The following is a 20,518-nucleotide window of genomic DNA, read 5'->3' as shown; positions in this document are numbered from 1 at the left end:
ATATATATATATATATATATATATATATATATATACACACACACACACACACACACACACACACACACACTACTCAACTGAAGAAGTTAGTTTGTTTTAGGCTCTCCCGAAACTTGTACGATATCAAGCATGGTTTTTATCAAATATTTTAAGATAAAAGTTAATGCTTATCTTTTGAATCCAATTTTAACGCATTTTTCGTAAAATCAAATAATATTTTTCGCTTGGGTTTTTAAAAGTATTTGGGAAATTGGAATAGATTTTTTGAAACTTCATTGTAAGTGTTTTGTTTTATAAATAGCTATTTTTTTCCGAAACAAAAATTATATCCGAATATCAGGTGGCCATTCCCAAATATCTAACAATATCCATAGGAAATTTGTACAGCATCAAAGTCATATTCGAGTAAAATACTAACCTAACTAACAGACTCTTGTACTGAAAAACAGTGTAGATTGTTAAATACTTTGTTTCAGAGGAGAGCTTTGAGGTATTGATTGTTTTTTGGGTGTTTTTTTAAAGCTTCCCTTTCAAGTGTCCAACATCATTGAACGCATGTGCTTGAGTTTAAAATCAAATTTTTAATCATTTATTTATTTTCGCGCAAAGCTGTATTAAAGATATCAGCCACCCAGTGGCTCAACGGTAAGTCTGAAGGCTTATAACGCTACAAACCAGGTTTCGATACCCGTGGTGGGCACAGCACAGATGGCCCATTGATTATCTTTATGCTTAAAAATAAACAGATTAGAAATAACTTCACACAGTCGTTTCTAATTTTAAACTAGAGGGTAGGATGCTAGTTGACAGTACCCACCGCCAACTCTTGAGCATCTCTTGTCTGATCGAATAGTTGATTTAACCTTCACTCTTATAGCACGCCCACGGCGTTTTTGCTGCAATGGGACGTGAACCATTGTATCCACAGTCCGAACACACTATTCACTAGGCCACGCCCAGCTTAAGTTTAAACGAATACTGTGAAAGTATCTTACAATTTGCTAATAATTTACCTAGACAGTATTGTAAAAAATAATTATTATAGATTTATCATATGCAAGCACCTGAATAAAAAGCTCAGCATTTCAAAATTAAAGTGACGTTTACTATCGTCGTACTCATTAACCTGTTGGTGGAGTGCGAATCGGAGGTCCAAGGTTCGCACCGCAATGCTCCGCCCTTTCAGCTGTTTACGTTTTAAGAATGACAATCGATCGCATTATTCAGTCCAAAATTAGATATAGCCATTATACAGGCGGATGCCGCTGAATGGCTGCCTTTCTTTCCTGTGATCAGTACTTAGTAGTTCAAAATAAATGGCTGTTATACCAAAGTTATTATAGTCAGACTTGGCCGTTTATTCTATCTTCACGTAAGGTGCTGTTCAGTTTAAAAATATCCATATCATCTACTTGTTTATAAATAAGCATTTTAAGATTAATCTTAAGCCTAAGCCCCCAGTGGCACAGCGGTATGTCTGCGGACTTATAACGTTAGAATCCGGGTTGCGATACCCGTGGTGGGCAGAGTACAGATAGCCCATTGTGTGGCTTTGTTCCTAACTACAAACGATCTTAAACCTAAATTTCCAATTAGCGATAATTTAAGAAACCCTTCTAAAATCGAGATTTTGTCATTGTATTTGTATTACTTCTTAAAGAACACTACGAAACTTGGGTTAATGTGCTGAATTCGCGTTCTAATGCTTAAAAGTGCAATAAAATCTAATTATTGTAGTAAACTTGGTACTTCTTCCATCTTATCACACAAATAATTTGCTTAGCACCAAACAAGTTACAGATACTCGACAAAAATCGAGAAACCTTCTAACTAGTTATTCTTATGGATTGAAAAATATGTGATAGTCATATTTAACAACGCGTTGTGAAGACTTTTTTATGTAGAAAATACATAAATGATCAAAGATTGGTTTCTCGTGACAAACAACGTTATATATATATATTATAGGGGGCAGCACTTCTCTTACCCGTCCAAATAAGACTGATGCTCGACCTGTTTTTGTAACCTTAGTGTAATCAAGCAAAGGTCTGTTTAAACGGGAAGACTAATGATTTCTTAGACGGAGTCTGGTAACTTGATTCACCGTTTGCTGAAGACCCGAGAGACGTTGTGTGTGCTATGCAACTCGATCTCCTCATCCATCAAGCTGGCTGACAAACACTGAAGGCAGTAGTTTGCATCTGAATTGGGTGGTAAGGGAGTATGAGACCCGCGGCGCCGAGGTTACTTACTAACTGAAGATGCGAAATGAGCTTTCTCTATTTTCTGTGATAGTGCGAGCTTTTCACGAGGAGAACTGCCTCTTCGATATATCTACATTGTTGTTACTCCGATACACTGAAATGATTGTTTAGCCTAGTCACTTATATACATATGCTGATGTCCCGAAAGTCAAAAGCTTCTGAATTACGCCATGTAGGCGTGCACGAGAGAGAAATAAAGGTCTTCATCGCCAGTAATTATCACTTACCATCAGGGTCGAATTGGGGATTAAAAACGGTCAGAAAAAGTTTTTATACTGACCTTCCAACGAGATCGGAGAAAACGTATAATTGAAAACACTCAGTGAGGTGCTGCTCTTAATGGTACATAGCTTATAGTATGTATTAGTACTATTGGTACAGTTCACAAATTGAACAAAATTTGATACTGAAAGTTTTTTACATACAGTCCATCGTTCGCTACATTTACTAGCCATTCTATATGACTATAGAATTACAAACAAATAATTTCGAAAGTGTAAATGTAACCATTTATCGTTTATTAACGATTAGCGGGAAATTTAGTACCCAATTAAGCCCGATTTAAGAGGTGATTAAAAAACAAAAATAACAGTTTATTTGACGCACCGCCGACTCACCGGGAGTTTCCCGCCCCTGGTTACCATTGTCGAAGCGTTGCGCCAATAAATTCCAAACAAACAATCCATTGTCTGAACTCTAGTTACTCGAAGGAAAATCATAGTTGCAGGTTAAAAAAATCTATAATATTTATTTAACCTCCCTCAAGTATACTGTCACAGGGGACAATAGAGGACTAAAGTTTGAAGTGCTTAAAACTAAACACATTTATAATCTATAATATTTATTTAACCTCCCTCAAGTATACTGTCACAGGGGACAATAGAGGACTAAAGTTTGAAGTGTTTAAAATTAAACACATTTCTGCCATCAAGTTTCTGTAAAGCCTGAGGTTAAGGGTGAACGGATTGAATACTGTAGTACAGTGATTCTGAACGTGGGACGCACGCCCCACAGGGGAGCAATTTGAAAATGCTACAATAAGAAACATTTTTCATTTGGGTGTGAAGAGCGAAAGACGTTCCGTGACTCAAAACTAAATTTCTAAATTTTACATTATATTATTATACCTTTTCAATACCAAATTTTTTTTTATATTGAGGGGGCATCAAAATTTTGGAGGTGTCGAGGTGGGGCATGGAGCAAAAAAGGTTAAGAACCACTGCTGTAGCAGATATAACAGGGGTGGGCGTGGTATAATGGTTAACGTACCCGGACAGTGAGGGAATTCACGGTTTGCTACCCTTGTTTGTTTGGGGCTCTGTGCCCGCTATAAAAGACTAAATCCCACTGTTCGTTTAGAGTATCCTTTCTTCTGTCTCTCACTTCAAAATTAGAACCGGCTAGCGCAGATAATCCTTGTGTCGCTTCAAATTAATATCTGAAACAAATTGATACAACTGAAAAAAGAAGAAAATAGAAAAGGGTTATTACTGTCGTGTTAGGGTTAGCGTACAAACAGGTATATATCGTGAGCTATCCTCTGTAATAAATTATTAATCGCTTCCTTACAGGAACTTAAACTTGGTTCTCAAGGCCCTCTGGTAAATTTGCTGAGATATATAATCGTTATATATTAGCTTCATCTTACTACTTTTAGGCATTGTGCATCAGGCAACACTGCCTGTGTAGGGATGGCTCGGATTGTTCATCGAAATGATATTTTAAATATCTCCTCATTAGGTCATCAGAACTTTACAGTACTATACAGTGTTTCCTTTTATAACAATATGTATGTAATGACTGAGTCACAAGTTCTGGGAATGTCTGTAAATATCATAACAATAAGTTTGAATTTCTTGTTATTTTCTCTTCTGCTTGTTTTTTTATTACATGATAACTGAAAAACAAAACAATGGTGTCACTGAGGTGACATAGTTTCAAACGGAGTATCCGCTTTTATAAGTATTATTATTAACTTGTAGTAATTTAAAAATCGTAATTCTAGTGTAAACGATGTTATCATTACCCCTTGAAGTTAGCTTTCTTACAGAAATTTCCTGTTCTTTTAAAAAGCTTAAGTACAGAGTAAAACAGGAATTACCAGCCAATAATAGATAAACAATAAGTTTTACAGTTGGAACGTCATTGTTATCAATACAACCTTCCTAAGTCTATTAAAACACTGCAGTAAAAAGAAGTAAAGAAATAACTTTTCAAAAAAAGGAAGTAATAATGGTACAGACAAGAATTAACAAATAACAATATATATAAAACTATCCAATAACATTTGAGTTTAATTTATCCTGTTTTTGTCTGTTAACATTCATTTTTCATCCCCCTTTATAAAAAGCTAGGACAAGAAGCCATTAATTTTTGTTTCATAAGCATGACTGTATGTGTTTTAATTAAATGTATCTCAAGCCTTTGTAAAATTTATAACACGGCTGTTTATATAGTGCTCGCGATTGGTAAACCTCCCCACACACACACTTCATTTTCGTGTTTGTTTTACGTGTCTGCGTTTGTTCAACTTGTTGATGGCAGAACGTACATATTCGTTTGGTAACTTTACCCTAATCCTTTTTCTTGTTGCGTATGTTCTCATTGGTTGATTTGATTGTATCATGATTTATGTTTGTCTACGTTTGTTGATTTCCTCATGGCGGGACCTAATATTAACATGAGTTGGGGACATAAGACTCCTCCCATGTTGGTTGTAAAAAAATGGAGCTAGAGAACATTAGACAATAGTTTTTGACATGATTGGTCACGATCAGCTTCTTCATTGCTGTACTTCATTAAGTACGGGGATTGGCATGGCCTGGTGATTTAGACGCTTGACCCGCAATTTGAGGGTCGCGGGTTCGAATCCCCGTCACCGAATATGCACGCTATTTCAACCGTGGGGTCTTTATAACGTGCGGTAAATCCCACTATTCGTTTAAAGAGTAACCCAAGAGTTGGCGGTGGGTGGTGTTGACTAGCTGCCTTCCCTCTAGTTTGTCACTGCAAAATTAGGGATGGCTAGCGCAGATGGCCCATTAAGTATGTTGTAAGATAACCTCTCGTGATGCTGAATGGCTGAAATTCTGATGTTGGGCTTTTTGTAAACGATTCATTATTATACGCATTGTTAATATGACGCTCTTACACAGTTGAGTTCTGTTGAACTTCCAAGCCGTGCCATAATTTTATCAGCTTAGCTGTATTGTAGGGTGGGATAGGATTTAATAAAACGCCTCAGAAATAAACTTTTAAAGTTTAAAAAAGATGAATTCGCATACTTGTTACTTTTACTACCAAAAACGAAAATTTTCTACATTATAACTTATGTGGAATGTACAATTTTATTAGAAAAGCCTTTTTTTTTGTATCAAGTTGGGCCTACAGGCAGTTAACAGCCCCAAACTGGACAACATTAGCCGCCCCTGCGTGGTTTGTGTTTGATGTATATGTCCACGTTTGTTGGTTGTATCATGGTTTGTATTTGTGTGTGTGTGGATACTCTTGTAAGCTATATTTTAATGTAGTAATATGTTTGTTTGCTAAGACGTAAGACAGCATGAGCTGATCATAATGAAGATTTAATGATCGAGAGACTTTGCGAAATATCTAGAACAAGCATTATATTCTAGATATAAATGGGCCACTCATCTGGTTAGCTAGTTATCAGTTGTTTAAATCTATAAAATGACGGTCACTCAATGAAGTATTTGGTTGAGTATTATTTATCGTGTATATTCTCGTATCAGTTAGCCGTGAACTTGTACAAGCAAGTTTATTTTTCATGCTTTCATAACAACATAAGTGAGTAAATCTCTGCTGAATTTGAAAGTGAAAACGTGTTGTGAACTTATGCTTGTGGAAACGTTATAAAAGAAATTAACCAATTTGTTATCGTTACGTGGACTACTTGGCCTTATTTTTACTAAATGATTTTTTAAAAAATCCGCTCAACGAAAGAACAACGTTACGACAATGTCATGGTTAACGTTGTGTGTATATGCGTTGGTTGATTGTATCATGGCTTGCGTTGGCTGCGTTTATGTTTGCGTTTGTTGGTTATATCATCGTTTGTGTTTTGTGTGTATATGTGTTTGTTGCTTGCATCATGAGTTGTATTGGTTGCGTAGTGTAATTGCGTTTATTGGTTGTATCACATTTTGAGATTATATGCACTTTTAGCTGTATCATAATTTGAGCATCTGCACCTGTTCAATATATCCCAGCGTGTGTGTGTTGTGTGTGTGACTGTTTGTTTAATGTATCCTAGCGTATGTTGTGTGTGTGACTTTAATACATCCCAGCGTGTGTATGTTGTGTGTGTAACTTTAATACATCTCAGTGTGTTTGTTGTGTGTGACTTTAATACATCCCATCGTATGTATGTTGTGTGTGTGACTTTAATACATTCCAGTGTGTGTTTGTTGTGTGTGACTTGAATACATCCCAGCGTGTGTATATTGTGTGTGTGACTTTAATACATCCCAGTGTGTGTTTGTTGTGTGTGTGACTTTAATACATCCCAGCGTGTGTATGTTGTGCGAGTGACTGTTTGTTTAATGTATCCTAGCTTGTGTATGTTGTGTGTGTGACTTTAATACATCCCAGCGTATGTATGTTGTGTGTGTGACTTTAATACATCCCAGTGTGTGTTTGTTGTGTGTGTGACTGTTTGTTTAATGTATCCCAGCGTGTGTATGTTGTGTGTGTGTGTGTGACTTTAATACATCCCAGTGTGTGTGTGTTTAATGTATCCCAGGTTGTGTTTGTGTGTGACTGTTTCTTGTGCGTGTCCGAGTTTGTTCAATTTATCATATTGTGTGACTTTTGAATTCATCATCATCATCATATATTAATTCTTATTTTGTATTTCTTTGTTTTTCCACGAACTCTCCTGACAGATTTAGAGTTAGCAGAACCAAAACTGACACGCGATCTCGGGGTAGTCTTGACATGTCCTTATCTATATGGCGTAACCTCCTACCGAGGATAGTGAAACGTGCACGGAAGGTTACCCAGACATGGTAGTGTGTGTGGGGAGGGGGGTTTCAAAGTTTCTGCATACGAATGTAGTATTTGCATTTATGTATTTGCATCTCTGTGGTGCCATGTTTGATACTGTTTTTACACTCCCGCTCACCAAACTCGGGCACCTCGAACGAGTATCCTAACGGAACACCCCCCCCCCCCCCACACACACACATTGGGATAGTCTTAGAAGTAAATGGATATAATGGAGGAGCTTGATCGGTACACTGGGGCATCTGTGACTCATGAGGGGGGCTTTGAACCCCGCAATAGAGCGCGGGCGTTTTATGCTTTTATGTGTCTGCATTTGTTTGCTGTATCACATTTTGTGTTATATGTTTGCGTTTCTAACACCGTTCGTGTTTTTATGTCTGCATATGTCGAACATATTATGTTTATAAAGCGCGTGAACGCGATTATTGACTGAATTGTGTTTCATGTTTTGTTTTTTTGTATATCTTTGGTTGCTCAGTATATTGTAGTAAGCCATAATTGCAGAGCGAATATGAGTTGATTAGTTGTAAAACTCTGTACTTAAATGGGAGAATGTGTAATATTCTCAAATATTACACATTATTGATATCTATTAATTACCCTCTTTTAGTGCAGTGTTTCACGGTCTCGTTTGATGTATTAATACGTAAGGTCTCGTTTGTGGAATGTATCAAGCGCTTTGTTTTTAATTTGGCTTCTGTTAGTTAAGCCTTTTTTTAATCACATTTCTTGAATGTATCCCCAATAGATGAATAGAGAAATTGAATAAGATAAGCAACTGATGCAGCTGTAGTGGTTCGGTACGTAAAATGCCAGATGTTATTATTTGGTTTCGTGAGTGGTCAGCTTGGCTAATATTTGAAGTATTTCGCTGTTTCCAGGCACGCCCTGTTACCAGAATTATTAGTTCTCTATATTAGACGAGGAATAGTGGGTAAAACAATGAGATTCGTAGTTTTTATTCGAACGAGTGTGGTAAAATAAATTATAACATCAAATTTAGGTATCACTTTTCCTTTTGAAAATATAATTCTACTTTTGCGGCCTAACATCACAGACGTTGTTTTAATGTTCGATAACTAAACAGAAAATTCAGATCGATGGGGATTTTGTCTTTGTTCAATAACTAAAAATAAGGTTTCCAAACTTTTATCGTAGCATATTTTAAAATGAAATAAAGACCCCAGTGACTCAGCGGTAAGTCTGCAGGTTTATGACGCAAAAAATGGGGTTTCGATCTGCCCACATTGTGTTGTTTTGTGCTTAACAACAACCAAACCAAATTTAATAATACTTTTGATGCCTAACGCTATAACTGTTATTCAACAATGAATACAACTGAGGTCAAAGGTCACCTATGTAATTCTTTATCAATTTAAAAAGGAACATGAAATGTATTCTATGGGTCATTAAACAAATATGATAAAGTCCACAATCTAGATTAAAATCATTATGTAAGTAGAACCCTCAACTTTTGTATTCAATAATGTATATACGAGGTGGTACAATGTTTTTAACTGTCGAGACATAACTTTATGAATACTGTTTTCGGGTCATATTAGTGCCTTTAAATCATTATGTAAGTAGAACCCTAAACTTTTGTATTCAATAATGTATATACGAGGTGGTACAATGTTTTTAACTGTCGAGACATAACTTTATGAATACTGTTTTCGGGTCATATTAGTGCATTTAAATCATTATGTAAGTAGAACCCTCAACTTTTGTATTCAATAATGTATATACGAGGTGGTACAATGTTTTTAACTGTCGAGACATAACTTTATGAATACTGTTTTCGGGTCATATTAGTGCCTTTATTGACCACGACGCGTGGCTAATAACATCTAGTTACCTCCAACACGGAAGGTGGAAGTTGTGTTTTCACCCGTGTGTGTGTTTGTCAGCAAGATTTTTCAAAATCAGCTGAATGAATTTGGACGAAATTTGACATACATTTGGACTATGCCCCAACCTAGAATTGATTAGTTTTTGGAGGTCAAGGTCACGAAAATCCCTATCTGTTAACATGGGGACCGATTTTTCACACTATTTTTGCTCTATAACTCAGTAAAAAATGATCAGATTTTGATGAAACTTGGTGGACATATATAGAATATTATTCCCCACTCTTCTGCCAAAAATTGTCCATGTCCGTTGATAACGACGGACATACTGATACATTTTCGTAATTTTTGAAAGCTGAATATAATCAACGCTGCGTGGCGGAGGTGTGCCCTCTACTGAATGCCCCTCTAGCTTCTGAATGTGATCGGTTATATCAGACTGTAGGATTTATGCTGTCAGTACCAATAAAAGAAGCCAGAAAATGAGGGTGTTACCGTTGAGACACGTGACGCACTCGTTTTGGGGACAAAGAGCCATATTTCCATATTGATAATAATAATGAAAGCACTTACCTAACTTTTCGATATTATTGTTATTATTCCCATTGCTATTATTAAATATTGATAATAATAATGAAAGCACTTACCTAACTTTTCGATATTATTGTTATTATTCTCATTGCTATTATTAAGTATTGATAATAATAATGAAAGCACCTACCTAACTTTTCGATATTATTGTTATTATTCCCACACTAACAAGGAGGGAAAATACAAACATGGACAAGCTCTTTGAGAAACTGTACACCAGTCGAGATGTAATCGAAACATCAAGAGTGACATATCCCAAATTGCCAGCGAAATGTGTGTATCAGATATGTGGAAAATAAAACATGTTCCAAACTGCGTCGTTTACAATTAGTGTACCAGTACTAAACGCATCTGTAGAAAGGATTTATTTTCATTAATAGAGAATAAATGCAGTCTAGATTTAGGTAAAAGCGACTTCCAGTTATCCTGCATAGCTTTCTTTCTCTGTACAACATCGGGAGGTGTGCGAGTGCTGCAAAATGGCAGTTAGAAATACCGCTAGCGGATGTAGGTAAGTGCTTTCATTATTATTATCAATACTTAATAATAGCAATTTTTTATATTCTCAAGTTCTGAGAAATTAAGTTTCTCGTGGAGACCAATGGCCTTCATCACTGTATTGTCAGTAGAGAAATCATACCATTTATCAGTGTGCAAGAGTACAGACTCAGAAAATGTAATGAAGTCTTGCATTACATTGTCTTTGTATTTACCCTCTTCAACATTCAGTAAAGGGTTTTAAGAGGACTTTCGATAGGATATGCCTTTGATCTTTGTTCCAGTAATGAACTCAGAAGATAAAATAACACAGTAAGGACCACAGAGTTTGTTTAATTGGGCATAAAAGGGCTAGTTTTCGATTTAAATAATCAGGTTAACAAAATGAGCACGTGACATTCTGATCGGCATTTTTATACACATTTCCTCTAGTTATAGCTATGTTCGATAGCCCCCCCCCCAATGCGGTATGTCAAGGTAAGTTTACGGACTTATAACGTTAAGTCAGTGGTTTGATTCCCTATGGTGAACAGAATGTAGATAACCCATCGTGTAGCTTTGCGCTAAAATAAGCCCTGTGGTGGCACAGCGCTAAGTCTAAAGGATTATATCACTGAAAATCAGGTTTAAATACCCAAGGTGGGACAGTGCACAGACAGCCCATTATGTAACTTTGTGTTTAACAACAAATAAATATCCATAGATAAGCATGGGTTTGTTTTATGGCAAAGCTACTAACGCTGTCAGCTGTTATCCTTAATTTTGATCTGTCGACTACGGAGAAGACAACCGACAGGCAGAACCTACCGCCAAATCTTGGACTATTCTTTACCAACGAATAGTTGGATTGACCGTTACAATATAACGCCACCTTCCCCCCACGGCTGAAAGAGCGAGCGTGTACAGCGCCGGGGCTAGGTGTGAAATAAAACTGAAATCAAAGATCATTTGTGTAATTGTTCAATAACTAAAAAAAGCAGAAAAATTTTACCATCACATGTTTTGAAAATAAATAGTACTTTTGAGAGGGGGGCAAACGTTATTGGCGCCATTGTTCAGTAGCTGTACATAGAATACTTTTAACAGTCAAGATATAAGATTATAATTAATTACACACGCTTGTCAGTCTTCTGACTGGAGGGATTTATTGCATTTGTTTGACATACAAAAATATTTGTGTCCATTTGTATATGAAATCATTTGAAACTAAATCACAAAATTATTTAAAATGTCTTTTTTCTTTTTGGCACCAGTAGAGGGCAGTAGCAATTAGGCTGTTAATTCCATGTCTTGTGATTGTTAACAACGTATCGTAATTCTGACTCAGATTAATGACATAACTTATATAAAGAAAAAAGAACAAATAGATCATCTGCTAGTAAACGAACAAACGGGTTCTAGTATGGTTTGTCGTTTGTATATAATATTTCAATAATGTCTGGCAAACAGTCAGTCTCTCGAGGTAACACCACGACTCTTTACAACGTTAAATATCATTGTGTAACAGCATTGAGTAAGAAGAGACGGTCCCGCTGCGTATTTCTATAGTCCAGCATCCCTGGCTTTCTTTATTGAAACCACATTAGTCACAGCAAAAGTAAACGAGCACATTATCAGAGGAAACTGACGTCCATTAACGCCCAGCCTCTGTAGGGGAATAAAGTCAGGGTCTTCCATATTTTAGGGGGTGCCACCTGTCAAGTACACTGCCCCCGTATCCTGCCGAGATGGTCAGCCAGAGATTGGGGTTAATGTCGCCTTGGCTTTGGGCATTAGTCACTAGCCAGAAGGTGGGAGTGACGAAAGATGCTATAAACCACAAAGTAGACTGGATTTGCTGGGAGGACAGAGTTTGTCTGGCTGCCCACTAGCGCCACCAAACTATAACATTGTTTTATTAAAGCATTATGTGGTTATTTGGGCAAAAAATAGTCCAGCGCTTTTCTTCATATTTATTACCTTAGTTGTGTGTGTAGCTGTAGACTTACTTAGTAGTTTGGTTTACTTTAATCAGCTACTATCCACATGTTATGTATATGTGAGCGTCTTTGTTTTATGCACTTATTATCAATGAAATACAGCAGGGAATTTACTATTATGCTTGTGGGTTCTTAAAAACAAGGCATAAAGTCTGTTTTACCGACGAGTGTAATATTTTAACTGCTGAAGTTGTGTTTATCATCATATGACTCAGTCTCACATTTAATGTCACAGTCTCATGGGCTCTAGGGAGAGGCGAATAATTACTCGTTACTGTACATGTGCAACATATAAAGACGAAATGTGTGTTTATTTGTATCCTTACTCCTCTGAGCCTATTGGGCCAATCTCATTCCAAATGTGTACGTGAACACTATGAATTATGGGGAATGTCGTTTATTTTGTAAAGCTTGTTGGTTAATTACTCCCAGTTTGTTGAGTCAATCTCAAAATAATGTTGGCAGGTTGACGCTTTAGACAATGATGAACATTCTAAAGGGATTCAAAGGCAAAGTATGAAAGTTGCTGGATTGTTTCTCAAACAACCGTGCTTTTCTCATAACAGCCCCCCCCCAGTGGAACAGCGGTATGTCTACGTACTTACAACGCTAGAAACCGGGTTTCGATACCCGTGGTGGGCAGAGCACAGATAGCCCATTGTGTAGCTTTGTGCATAACTACAAACAAATTCTCATAACTATGAGATGTAGGGTGTTCAAGGGTGGGATCACCTCAAAATCTTTATTTGTCGGTAGATGGAAAGCAAACTACAAATGTTGTTTATGAAGAAACTTTGCTCTGATTTTAAAATTTTGAGATAAAGTTCATGTTCAAGTTATTACTTTGAAATATATGATTGCTGTTAAACGTACATTGTTTTAATTAAGTTTAAACATTCCCCATCAGGCCCGGCATGGCCAGGTGGTTAGGGCGCTCGACTCGCAATCTGAGGCTCGCGGGTTCGAATATCCATCACATCAATCATGCTCGCCCTTTCAGCCGTGGGGGGCGTGATAATGTGACGGTCAATCCCACTATTCGTTGGTAAAAGAGTGGCCCAAGAGTTGGCGGTGGGTGGTGATGACTAGCTGCCTTCCCTCTAGTCTTACAATGCTAAATTAGGGACGGCTAGCGCAGATAACCCTCGTGTAGCTATTGACGGGTATTTCAGCTGTGTGTATACATCTTCCGTTATCATCTTGTCATATAGGATTTTAAAGACGGCGACTTCCATACAATGCTTAGTTAGCCTTTCCTCACGCGACTTTCACACACTGATTAGCCTTTCTTCACACAGGTAGTGTTGGTTGACCGTTCAGGTTTGTGTGTTAACAATTCGGTTTTCCTTCAGCGACAAGACAACTGTTTTGGCCTTGTGTTCTGTCACTATGTCAAGAAACTAATTTATTTGAAAAGAAATAATACGTAACAACTAATTCTTTTGAAACATTTTTTTGTCTGTAAATCGATCACGGATGTTTACAACTTAGAGTGACAAAATGCCTTTTTTTTTCTCTCTGCTTTTTGTCTGTATCTTTTTTTTTTGTTTTAAAGTGTAAGGCTACACTTATGTTATGCCCAAACGCAGAGATTAAACTCGTAATTTTAGCGTTATAAACCCTCAATTTTACCTCTGATCCTCCGGGGAGTTTTTTTTGTTAGCCATTAAAAAATGAAAAGCGTTTAAAACACTGAAATGTATTTGGAAAATAACATAATCCTTTTTTTTGTAGTTAGTTTCATTAATATTATGGGATATAAAGTTTAGAATGATTTTATAATTATTAATTTCTTACTCTTATGATTGTTTTTTTTTTTTTTGTAATTAAGCACAAAGCTACACAATGCGCTCTGCCCACTGCGGGTATTGAAACCCGGATTCTAGCGTTGTAAGTCCGCAAACATACCGCTGTGCCACTGGGGGGACACTCATATGAAGGTTATTTTACATTGTTAGTTAGTAGCTTAGCTAGTATCTGGGTTTACGATTAACCTCAGTCTCCTAAGCTGGCCGAACTCTGATATATTATTGGAATAACGACCGAAAATGTCGTTAATAGGGATGATACACATCTGAATATTTATTACGTTATAAACATTGTGTGAATTAATTATATTACGATTTTAGTCATATTTTTATACAGAATTGTTTCATTTATTTATAACTTACTTCTTGATTCTCCATCAGAAGTTTCTACTAACAATTTAAATGGTATCAGAACAGCTGATTAAGGTATTTTCGATTTTCACAAACATTTATAAGTTCTAGAGTTCATGATTTGCGTTCCATTGCCGCAAGTCGCACTCTGCGTTAGAAGAGTGATGTATTTCAATGGATCAGTGTAATTTTACGGGAAAACAAGGCTTAATATGGGTTTCTCATAGTCAGTCAGTTGAAAAGTAGACACGGCTAGCGCACATAGTCCTTGTGTAGCTTTGTTTAAGTATACGAATCAAACAAGCACATTGTGTTTTATTGCAAATAACCTTTTCATATATTGAATTATTTTGAACTACTCGTCTGACACTGAAAGATTTAGTAGGGTAAAAAATAAAACTAAAGACGAATACTTATGGAGGTGTTTAACCAAACACAACCACAAACAAAATAAAAATGTGTAGACAACAGATCAGTTATCCAAATGTTCGGTTAATGCCAGAACACTTCAGCTTAGTAGACGACAGATCAGTTATCCAAATGTTCGGTTAATGTCAGAACCCTTCAGCTTAGTTGACGACAGATCAGTTATCCAAATGTTCGGTTAATGTCAGGACCCTTCAGCTTAGTAGACGACAGATCAGTTATCCAAATGTTCGGTTAATGTCAGGACCCTTCAGCTTAGTAGACGACAGATCAGTTATCCAAATGTTCGGTTAATGTCAGAACCATTCAGCTTAGTAGACGACAGATCAGTTATCCAAATATTTGGTTAATGTTAGAACCCTTCAGTTTAATAGATGACAGATCAGTTATCCAAATATTTGGTTAATGTTAGAACCCTTCAGCTTAGTAGACAACAGATCAGTTATCCAAATATTAGGTAATGTCGGAACCCTTCAGCTTAGTAGGCGACAGATCAGTTATCCAAATATTAGGTAATGTCGGAACCCTTCAGCTTAGTAGACGACATATCAGTTATCCAAATATTTGGTTAATGTTAGAAACTTTCAGATTAGTAGACGACAGTTCAGTTATCCAAATGTTCAGTTAATGTCAGAACCCTTCAGCTTAGTAGACGACAGATCAGTTATCCAAATGTTTGGTTAATTGTCAGAACCCTTCAGCTTAGTAGACAACAGATCAGTTATCCAAATGTTCGGTTAATGTAAGGACCCTTCAGCTTAGATAGACAACAGATCAGTTACCCAAATGTTCGAGTAATTTCAGAATCATCCAATCTAGCTAGACTACAGATCAGTCATCCAAATGTTCGGTTAATGTCAGAACCCTTCAGCTTAGTAAACGACAGATCAGTTACCTAAATATTTGGTTAATGTTAGAACCTTTCAGCTTAGTAGACGACAGATCAGTTATCCAAATGTTCGGTTAATGTCAGAACCCTTCAGCTTAGTAGACGACAGATCAGTTATCCAAATATTTGGTTAATGTTAGAACCCTTCAGCTTAGTAGACGACAGATCAGTTATCCAAATATTTGATTAATGTTAGAACCTTTCAGCTTAGTAGACGACAGATCAGTTATCCAAATATTAGGTAATGTCGGAACCCTTCAGCTTAGTAGACGACAGATCAGTTATCCAAATATTTGGTTAATGTTAGAACCCTTCAGCTTAGTAGACAACAGATCAGTTATCCAAATATTTGATTAATGTTAGAACCTTTCAGCTTAGTAGACGACAGATCAGTTATCCAAATGTTCGGTAATGCTCATGGTATAACGATAATGCTACTTGAGAAAAAATTATATATATATACATACACATGATTACTGTCAACTGGACAGAGAAAGTTGACAAAAATGTACGGCGGTGCACGGGAATAAAGTCATGACTGTTGCCGGCGGTGGTGTGATGGTGTATATCAGTAATTCCCATGCCAGAGAATTAGATGTTAGGGTAAAATGGGAATGTTCCGAGAAAATCAACCCACCATCTTCGTGTCCACGCTGGAACCTGAAGTTAAAGATAAAAAAAGAAGTTTAGCCTACTCGTATCTATACTTGTTGACCTTCATGAATTATAGGGAGGTCAAATATCGGACTTCTAAGAGCATTTTGTTTTAACTTTTTTTTGCATATCTCATTGTTTGAAACGACATTTTGCCAATGACGTGTTTGAAACAACTATATAAACGGTGACGTGATGAATCTCGGATAGAAAACCTACTGCAATCATCTTTCACATCTCTTGACAGATTTGCCTGGCCTGACCTGGTAGCTAGAGCGCTCAAATCGCAATCTGTGGGTAGCGGGATCAAACCCCGTCGCCCAACGCTCACTCTTTTAATCGTCGGAGCGTTATAATGTGGTTGTCAACCCCGCTATTCGTTGGTAAAGAGGAGCCAAAGAGTTGGCGGTGGGTGGTGTTAACAAGCTGCTCTTTCCCTCTAATCTATCAATTCAAAATTAGATACGGCTTGTGCAGATAGTCCTGGAGTAGCTTTGCGCGAAAACTCGACAAAAAAAAACTTCACAAAAACCACCTGAAAAATCTTCAAATGCCCATACATTTTCTTGTTTTCCTTTTTTTTTTGTATGTATTTCTGTTTCCTATTTTATAATAACAATGAAGAATGAATATAACTGTTAAAATAAGTTTGAAATGTTGCATAATATCAAGTAACATCGTGTTTGGTTGTAATCTAACTTGTTAGTGTCACACAGTTTGTTGTGATATTCTATTGTATAACACAAACAGTGATAACCGCATGTCTATTGTTTCATGATCTAACTACATAGTGACTAACTATACCTGTGTCTTCCTTCACAGCTGGCGAATGTCGTCCACAGGGTTCTAAGCAGCATGGTAAGATTACAGCACGTTCACTTTTAATTTCCATTCCTAATTGACATTGCTTTATGCTGATATACATGATGTTCCATAGTGGACTGCATGATTTTGATATAAATTAGTGTGGGTGAATTGAATTGCCAGTACTTAAAATAGATGTGTGATTCTTCCAAAATTTGTTTTTTTCTAATGAAGTAATTCAGTGTATGGACGCTTCTGTTTTTTACCATTGTACCCACCCCCCCTAACTGTTAATTAACATATTTGTTTTTTACATTAACTTGAAAATTAGGCCTCATTTTAGGGGAGTTTGAGATCCATTTGTAAGCCGTAAAGATCAATTTGAACTTGAATATCCTTATAAGCCAATAGAAAAATGAGCAGAATCGTTATTAGGATTTAATAAATCTGATAATCCGAATACTTTCTGGAGTTACACCTACCTTTCTTAGGAGTGATGGGAATTTACTAGTATGTGATTAGGATGAAGGCTTCTGATAACCCGAGCGCATTTTGGAGTTACATCTACCTTTCTTAGGAGTGATAGGAATTTACTAGTATGTGACTAGGATGAAGGCTTCTAATAACCTGAGTGCTTTCTGGAGTTACACCTACCTTTCTTAGGAGTGATGGGAATTTACTAGTATGTGACTAGAATGAAGGCTCCTGATAACCCGAGCGCTTTTTTGGAGTTACACCTACCTTTCTTAGGAGTGATGGGAATTTACTAGTATGTGACTAGGTTGAAGGCTTCTGATAACCAGAGTGCTTTCTGGAGTTACACCTACCTTTCTTAGGAGTGATGGGAATTTACTAGTATGTGACTAGGATGAAGGCTTCTGATTACTCGAGTGCTTTCTGGAGTTACACCTACCTTTCTCAGGAGTGATGGGAATTTACTAGTATGTGACTAGGATGAAGGCTTCTGATAACCCGAGTGATTTCTGGAGTTACACCTGCCTTCCTACTAGTATCGTGACTGGAATGAAGGCTTCTGATAATCCAATCGTTTTTGGGAGTTAAGGCCTTAGATCTGCCTTACTTTGTTCATCGTGTATACACCAACGATATATATACAGTATGAGCCCTTTGTTCATTATGTATACGCCAACAATGGATGTACAGTATGACCTCTTTCTCCTATTTATCTTTGTCTTTCTGTGTGAACGCCGAACTTAATTGAGAAATGGTTATTTAGTGCCTAACTACCAACCAGAAGAACAGTTTGAAGTTATTTATAACACAACACTGGTTTTACTTGGTTTGACACCACTATGTATAATCTTCTCATCTTAACTGTAAGATGCACCTCGTTTTTGTGTTGTTGTTGTTCAAAATATGACTGCTTCTTCTATCCAAGTGCATGTAAGCAATAAATTGGTCGGCTAATCCAGTCATCCTTACTCAAGTATCAAGTTTCAAGGCTGTTATAGCAACATTATAACTTCCAAAATAATAAATATTCTACATAGACTTAAAATTATCTTCCATTTATTCCTAGTAATAAAAAAAATACGTTATTTCTTCTTCTGTCGGTAGAAACAATTATCATTAGTTCTTAATCTCTGTTTTCGTCATTTTTCTGCATTGACCAAAGTTTAAAGTTCCTTTATATTATTATTACCATAATTTTTTGGTTAAATATGAGTTAACCTTCGCATTTACAATTTAGTTTGAAGCGGGCCGAACGCTGTCCAGTCGTAAGCATGCCGAACTGTGAATCCGAGGTTACCGTTACCGCCAACAACAACAAAAAGTTGCGCTGTACAATTTAGGACCAAGGGTGCGTTATAAGAGTGACTGTCAAATCCCATTTTCAATTAGAGTAGCGCACGAGTTGGCGCTGGATGGTGCTGGCTATCTGCCTTCCCTCTAGTCTATCACTTCAAAGTTAGGGGTGGCTAGCGAGATATATCTTGAGTAGCTCTGTGTGAAATTCAACAAACAATACGTCATATATGTAAATACACACAGATACGTGTATACATTAAAATATATATTAATTAACGTTATTCATTGGCTATAAACAGGAATCTCTAGCAACCAGTATTACTGGTACCATCTCTCAATTTTTTCATGGACAACAACCAATGTAGCATGTGTGGATATTTCTTCGTTGTTGTTGCTGTTTAACGGGGTTCTTTTATGCATGACCTGCTAACGTATGGGCAATGCGGGGGGAGCAGATTCTAACGCAGACATCCTTATGTAATTCCCCGGAGGAGAGGGCTGAAGGATACATGCCAGATTTGGTGACAAACGGTCCAACGGCTCGCGAGTTATAAGCGTACATACAGACAGACTTTTGTCAAATAATGATTTGTAGATGAGCAGAATCATTTTGATTTCAGATTTCAGTAATTTGTCATCAATAGCATACAGTGATATGTTGAATAGACAGTCGTATCTTGGACACAGAGTGGCATGTGTCTCTACATAATGGCACGTTATTATTATTCCCGGGGGGGTTCGATATAGAGCACCATTGTGTACTGGAAACACCTTTGTGGCCTGGAAGACATCGTTAAGTACGTTTTTGGAGTTACTACAGTAAGTTATACACTAAACAAACGTGTGTGTATCAGAAAACGCCACGTTCTGAATAAATTCTTTGGAGTCAGTACAGAACTTTGTGTACTGAACATACCCGAGTAGGTCAGTATAGATATTTGTGTACTGAACATGCCCAAGTAGGTCAGTATAGAACTTTGTGTACTGAACATGCCCAAGTGGGTCAGTACTAAGCTTCGTGTACTGAACATACCCGAGTGGGTTAGTCCTGAAAATACCAATATATGTACCAAATTCAAGTTGTCATTACTCAAATTGTTAGCATTTCTAAAAGTGGTCGTGTGTTTTGGTCGCATTGTTTTGAAGCTTTCCAGAGCAATCTTCTGATTTTATGCTTGTACCTGTTTTTTTGATAGTGTCCAAGATGGCCGACAAGGACCTAAGCTTCATGAGGATTGGTTCTCTCAATAGTCGGGTGAAGAAAACGGCAGCAGCATTGACTGGTGGTAGAGGGGTGACCAGGTTGAAAAGCTGGGGCTCCGCTGATAATTTGTCAGAACTAGTAAGTTGGCTTTATCTGTCTGTACACCAATCATTTTTGTTCAGAACTGGTAAGTCACTAATTAACGTTAACTTTATCTATCTGTCTGATAACGCTGAGCAACAACAACAAAAAAACTCTGCTAATAAAAATAATGCGAATAGTTTCGAGTAATTTGATGATGTTGATTCAAAAAATATCGGCCCAGCATGGTCAGGTGGTTAGGACGCTCGACTTGCAATCTGCGGGGCGCGGGTTCGCATCCCCATCCCACCAAACATGCTCGCCCTT

At 37.1% G+C, this 20,518-nt stretch overlaps 1 protein-coding gene across 3 annotated transcripts in view; it reads left to right on the top strand.

The window, feature by feature from the left end:
• Window positions 1-20,518, top strand: part of LOC106459890 (ankyrin repeat domain-containing protein SOWAHC-like) — a 74,585-nt gene that overhangs the window by 49,296 nt on the left and 4,771 nt on the right. For 2 of the 3 annotated variants that reach the window (XM_013919561.2, XM_022386464.1), the window contains exons 6-7: window positions 17,155-17,190; window positions 20,103-20,248. In XM_013919561.2, the coding sequence (XP_013775015.1) occupies window positions 17,155-17,190; window positions 20,103-20,248 (182 nt within the window). The remainder of the gene's footprint in view (window positions 1-17,154; window positions 17,191-20,102; window positions 20,249-20,518) is intronic. The other variant, XM_022386465.1, reaches the window with a different exon arrangement.

Source organism: Limulus polyphemus, unplaced genomic scaffold, assembly GCF_000517525.1.
Source record: "Limulus polyphemus unplaced genomic scaffold, Limulus_polyphemus-2.1.2 Scaffold675, whole genome shotgun sequence".
Lineage (NCBI taxonomy): Eukaryota > Metazoa > Arthropoda > Merostomata > Xiphosura > Limulidae > Limulus > Limulus polyphemus.
Note: the sequence above shows the minus strand (reverse complement) of the source record. Positions and strands in the feature narration are given on the sequence as shown.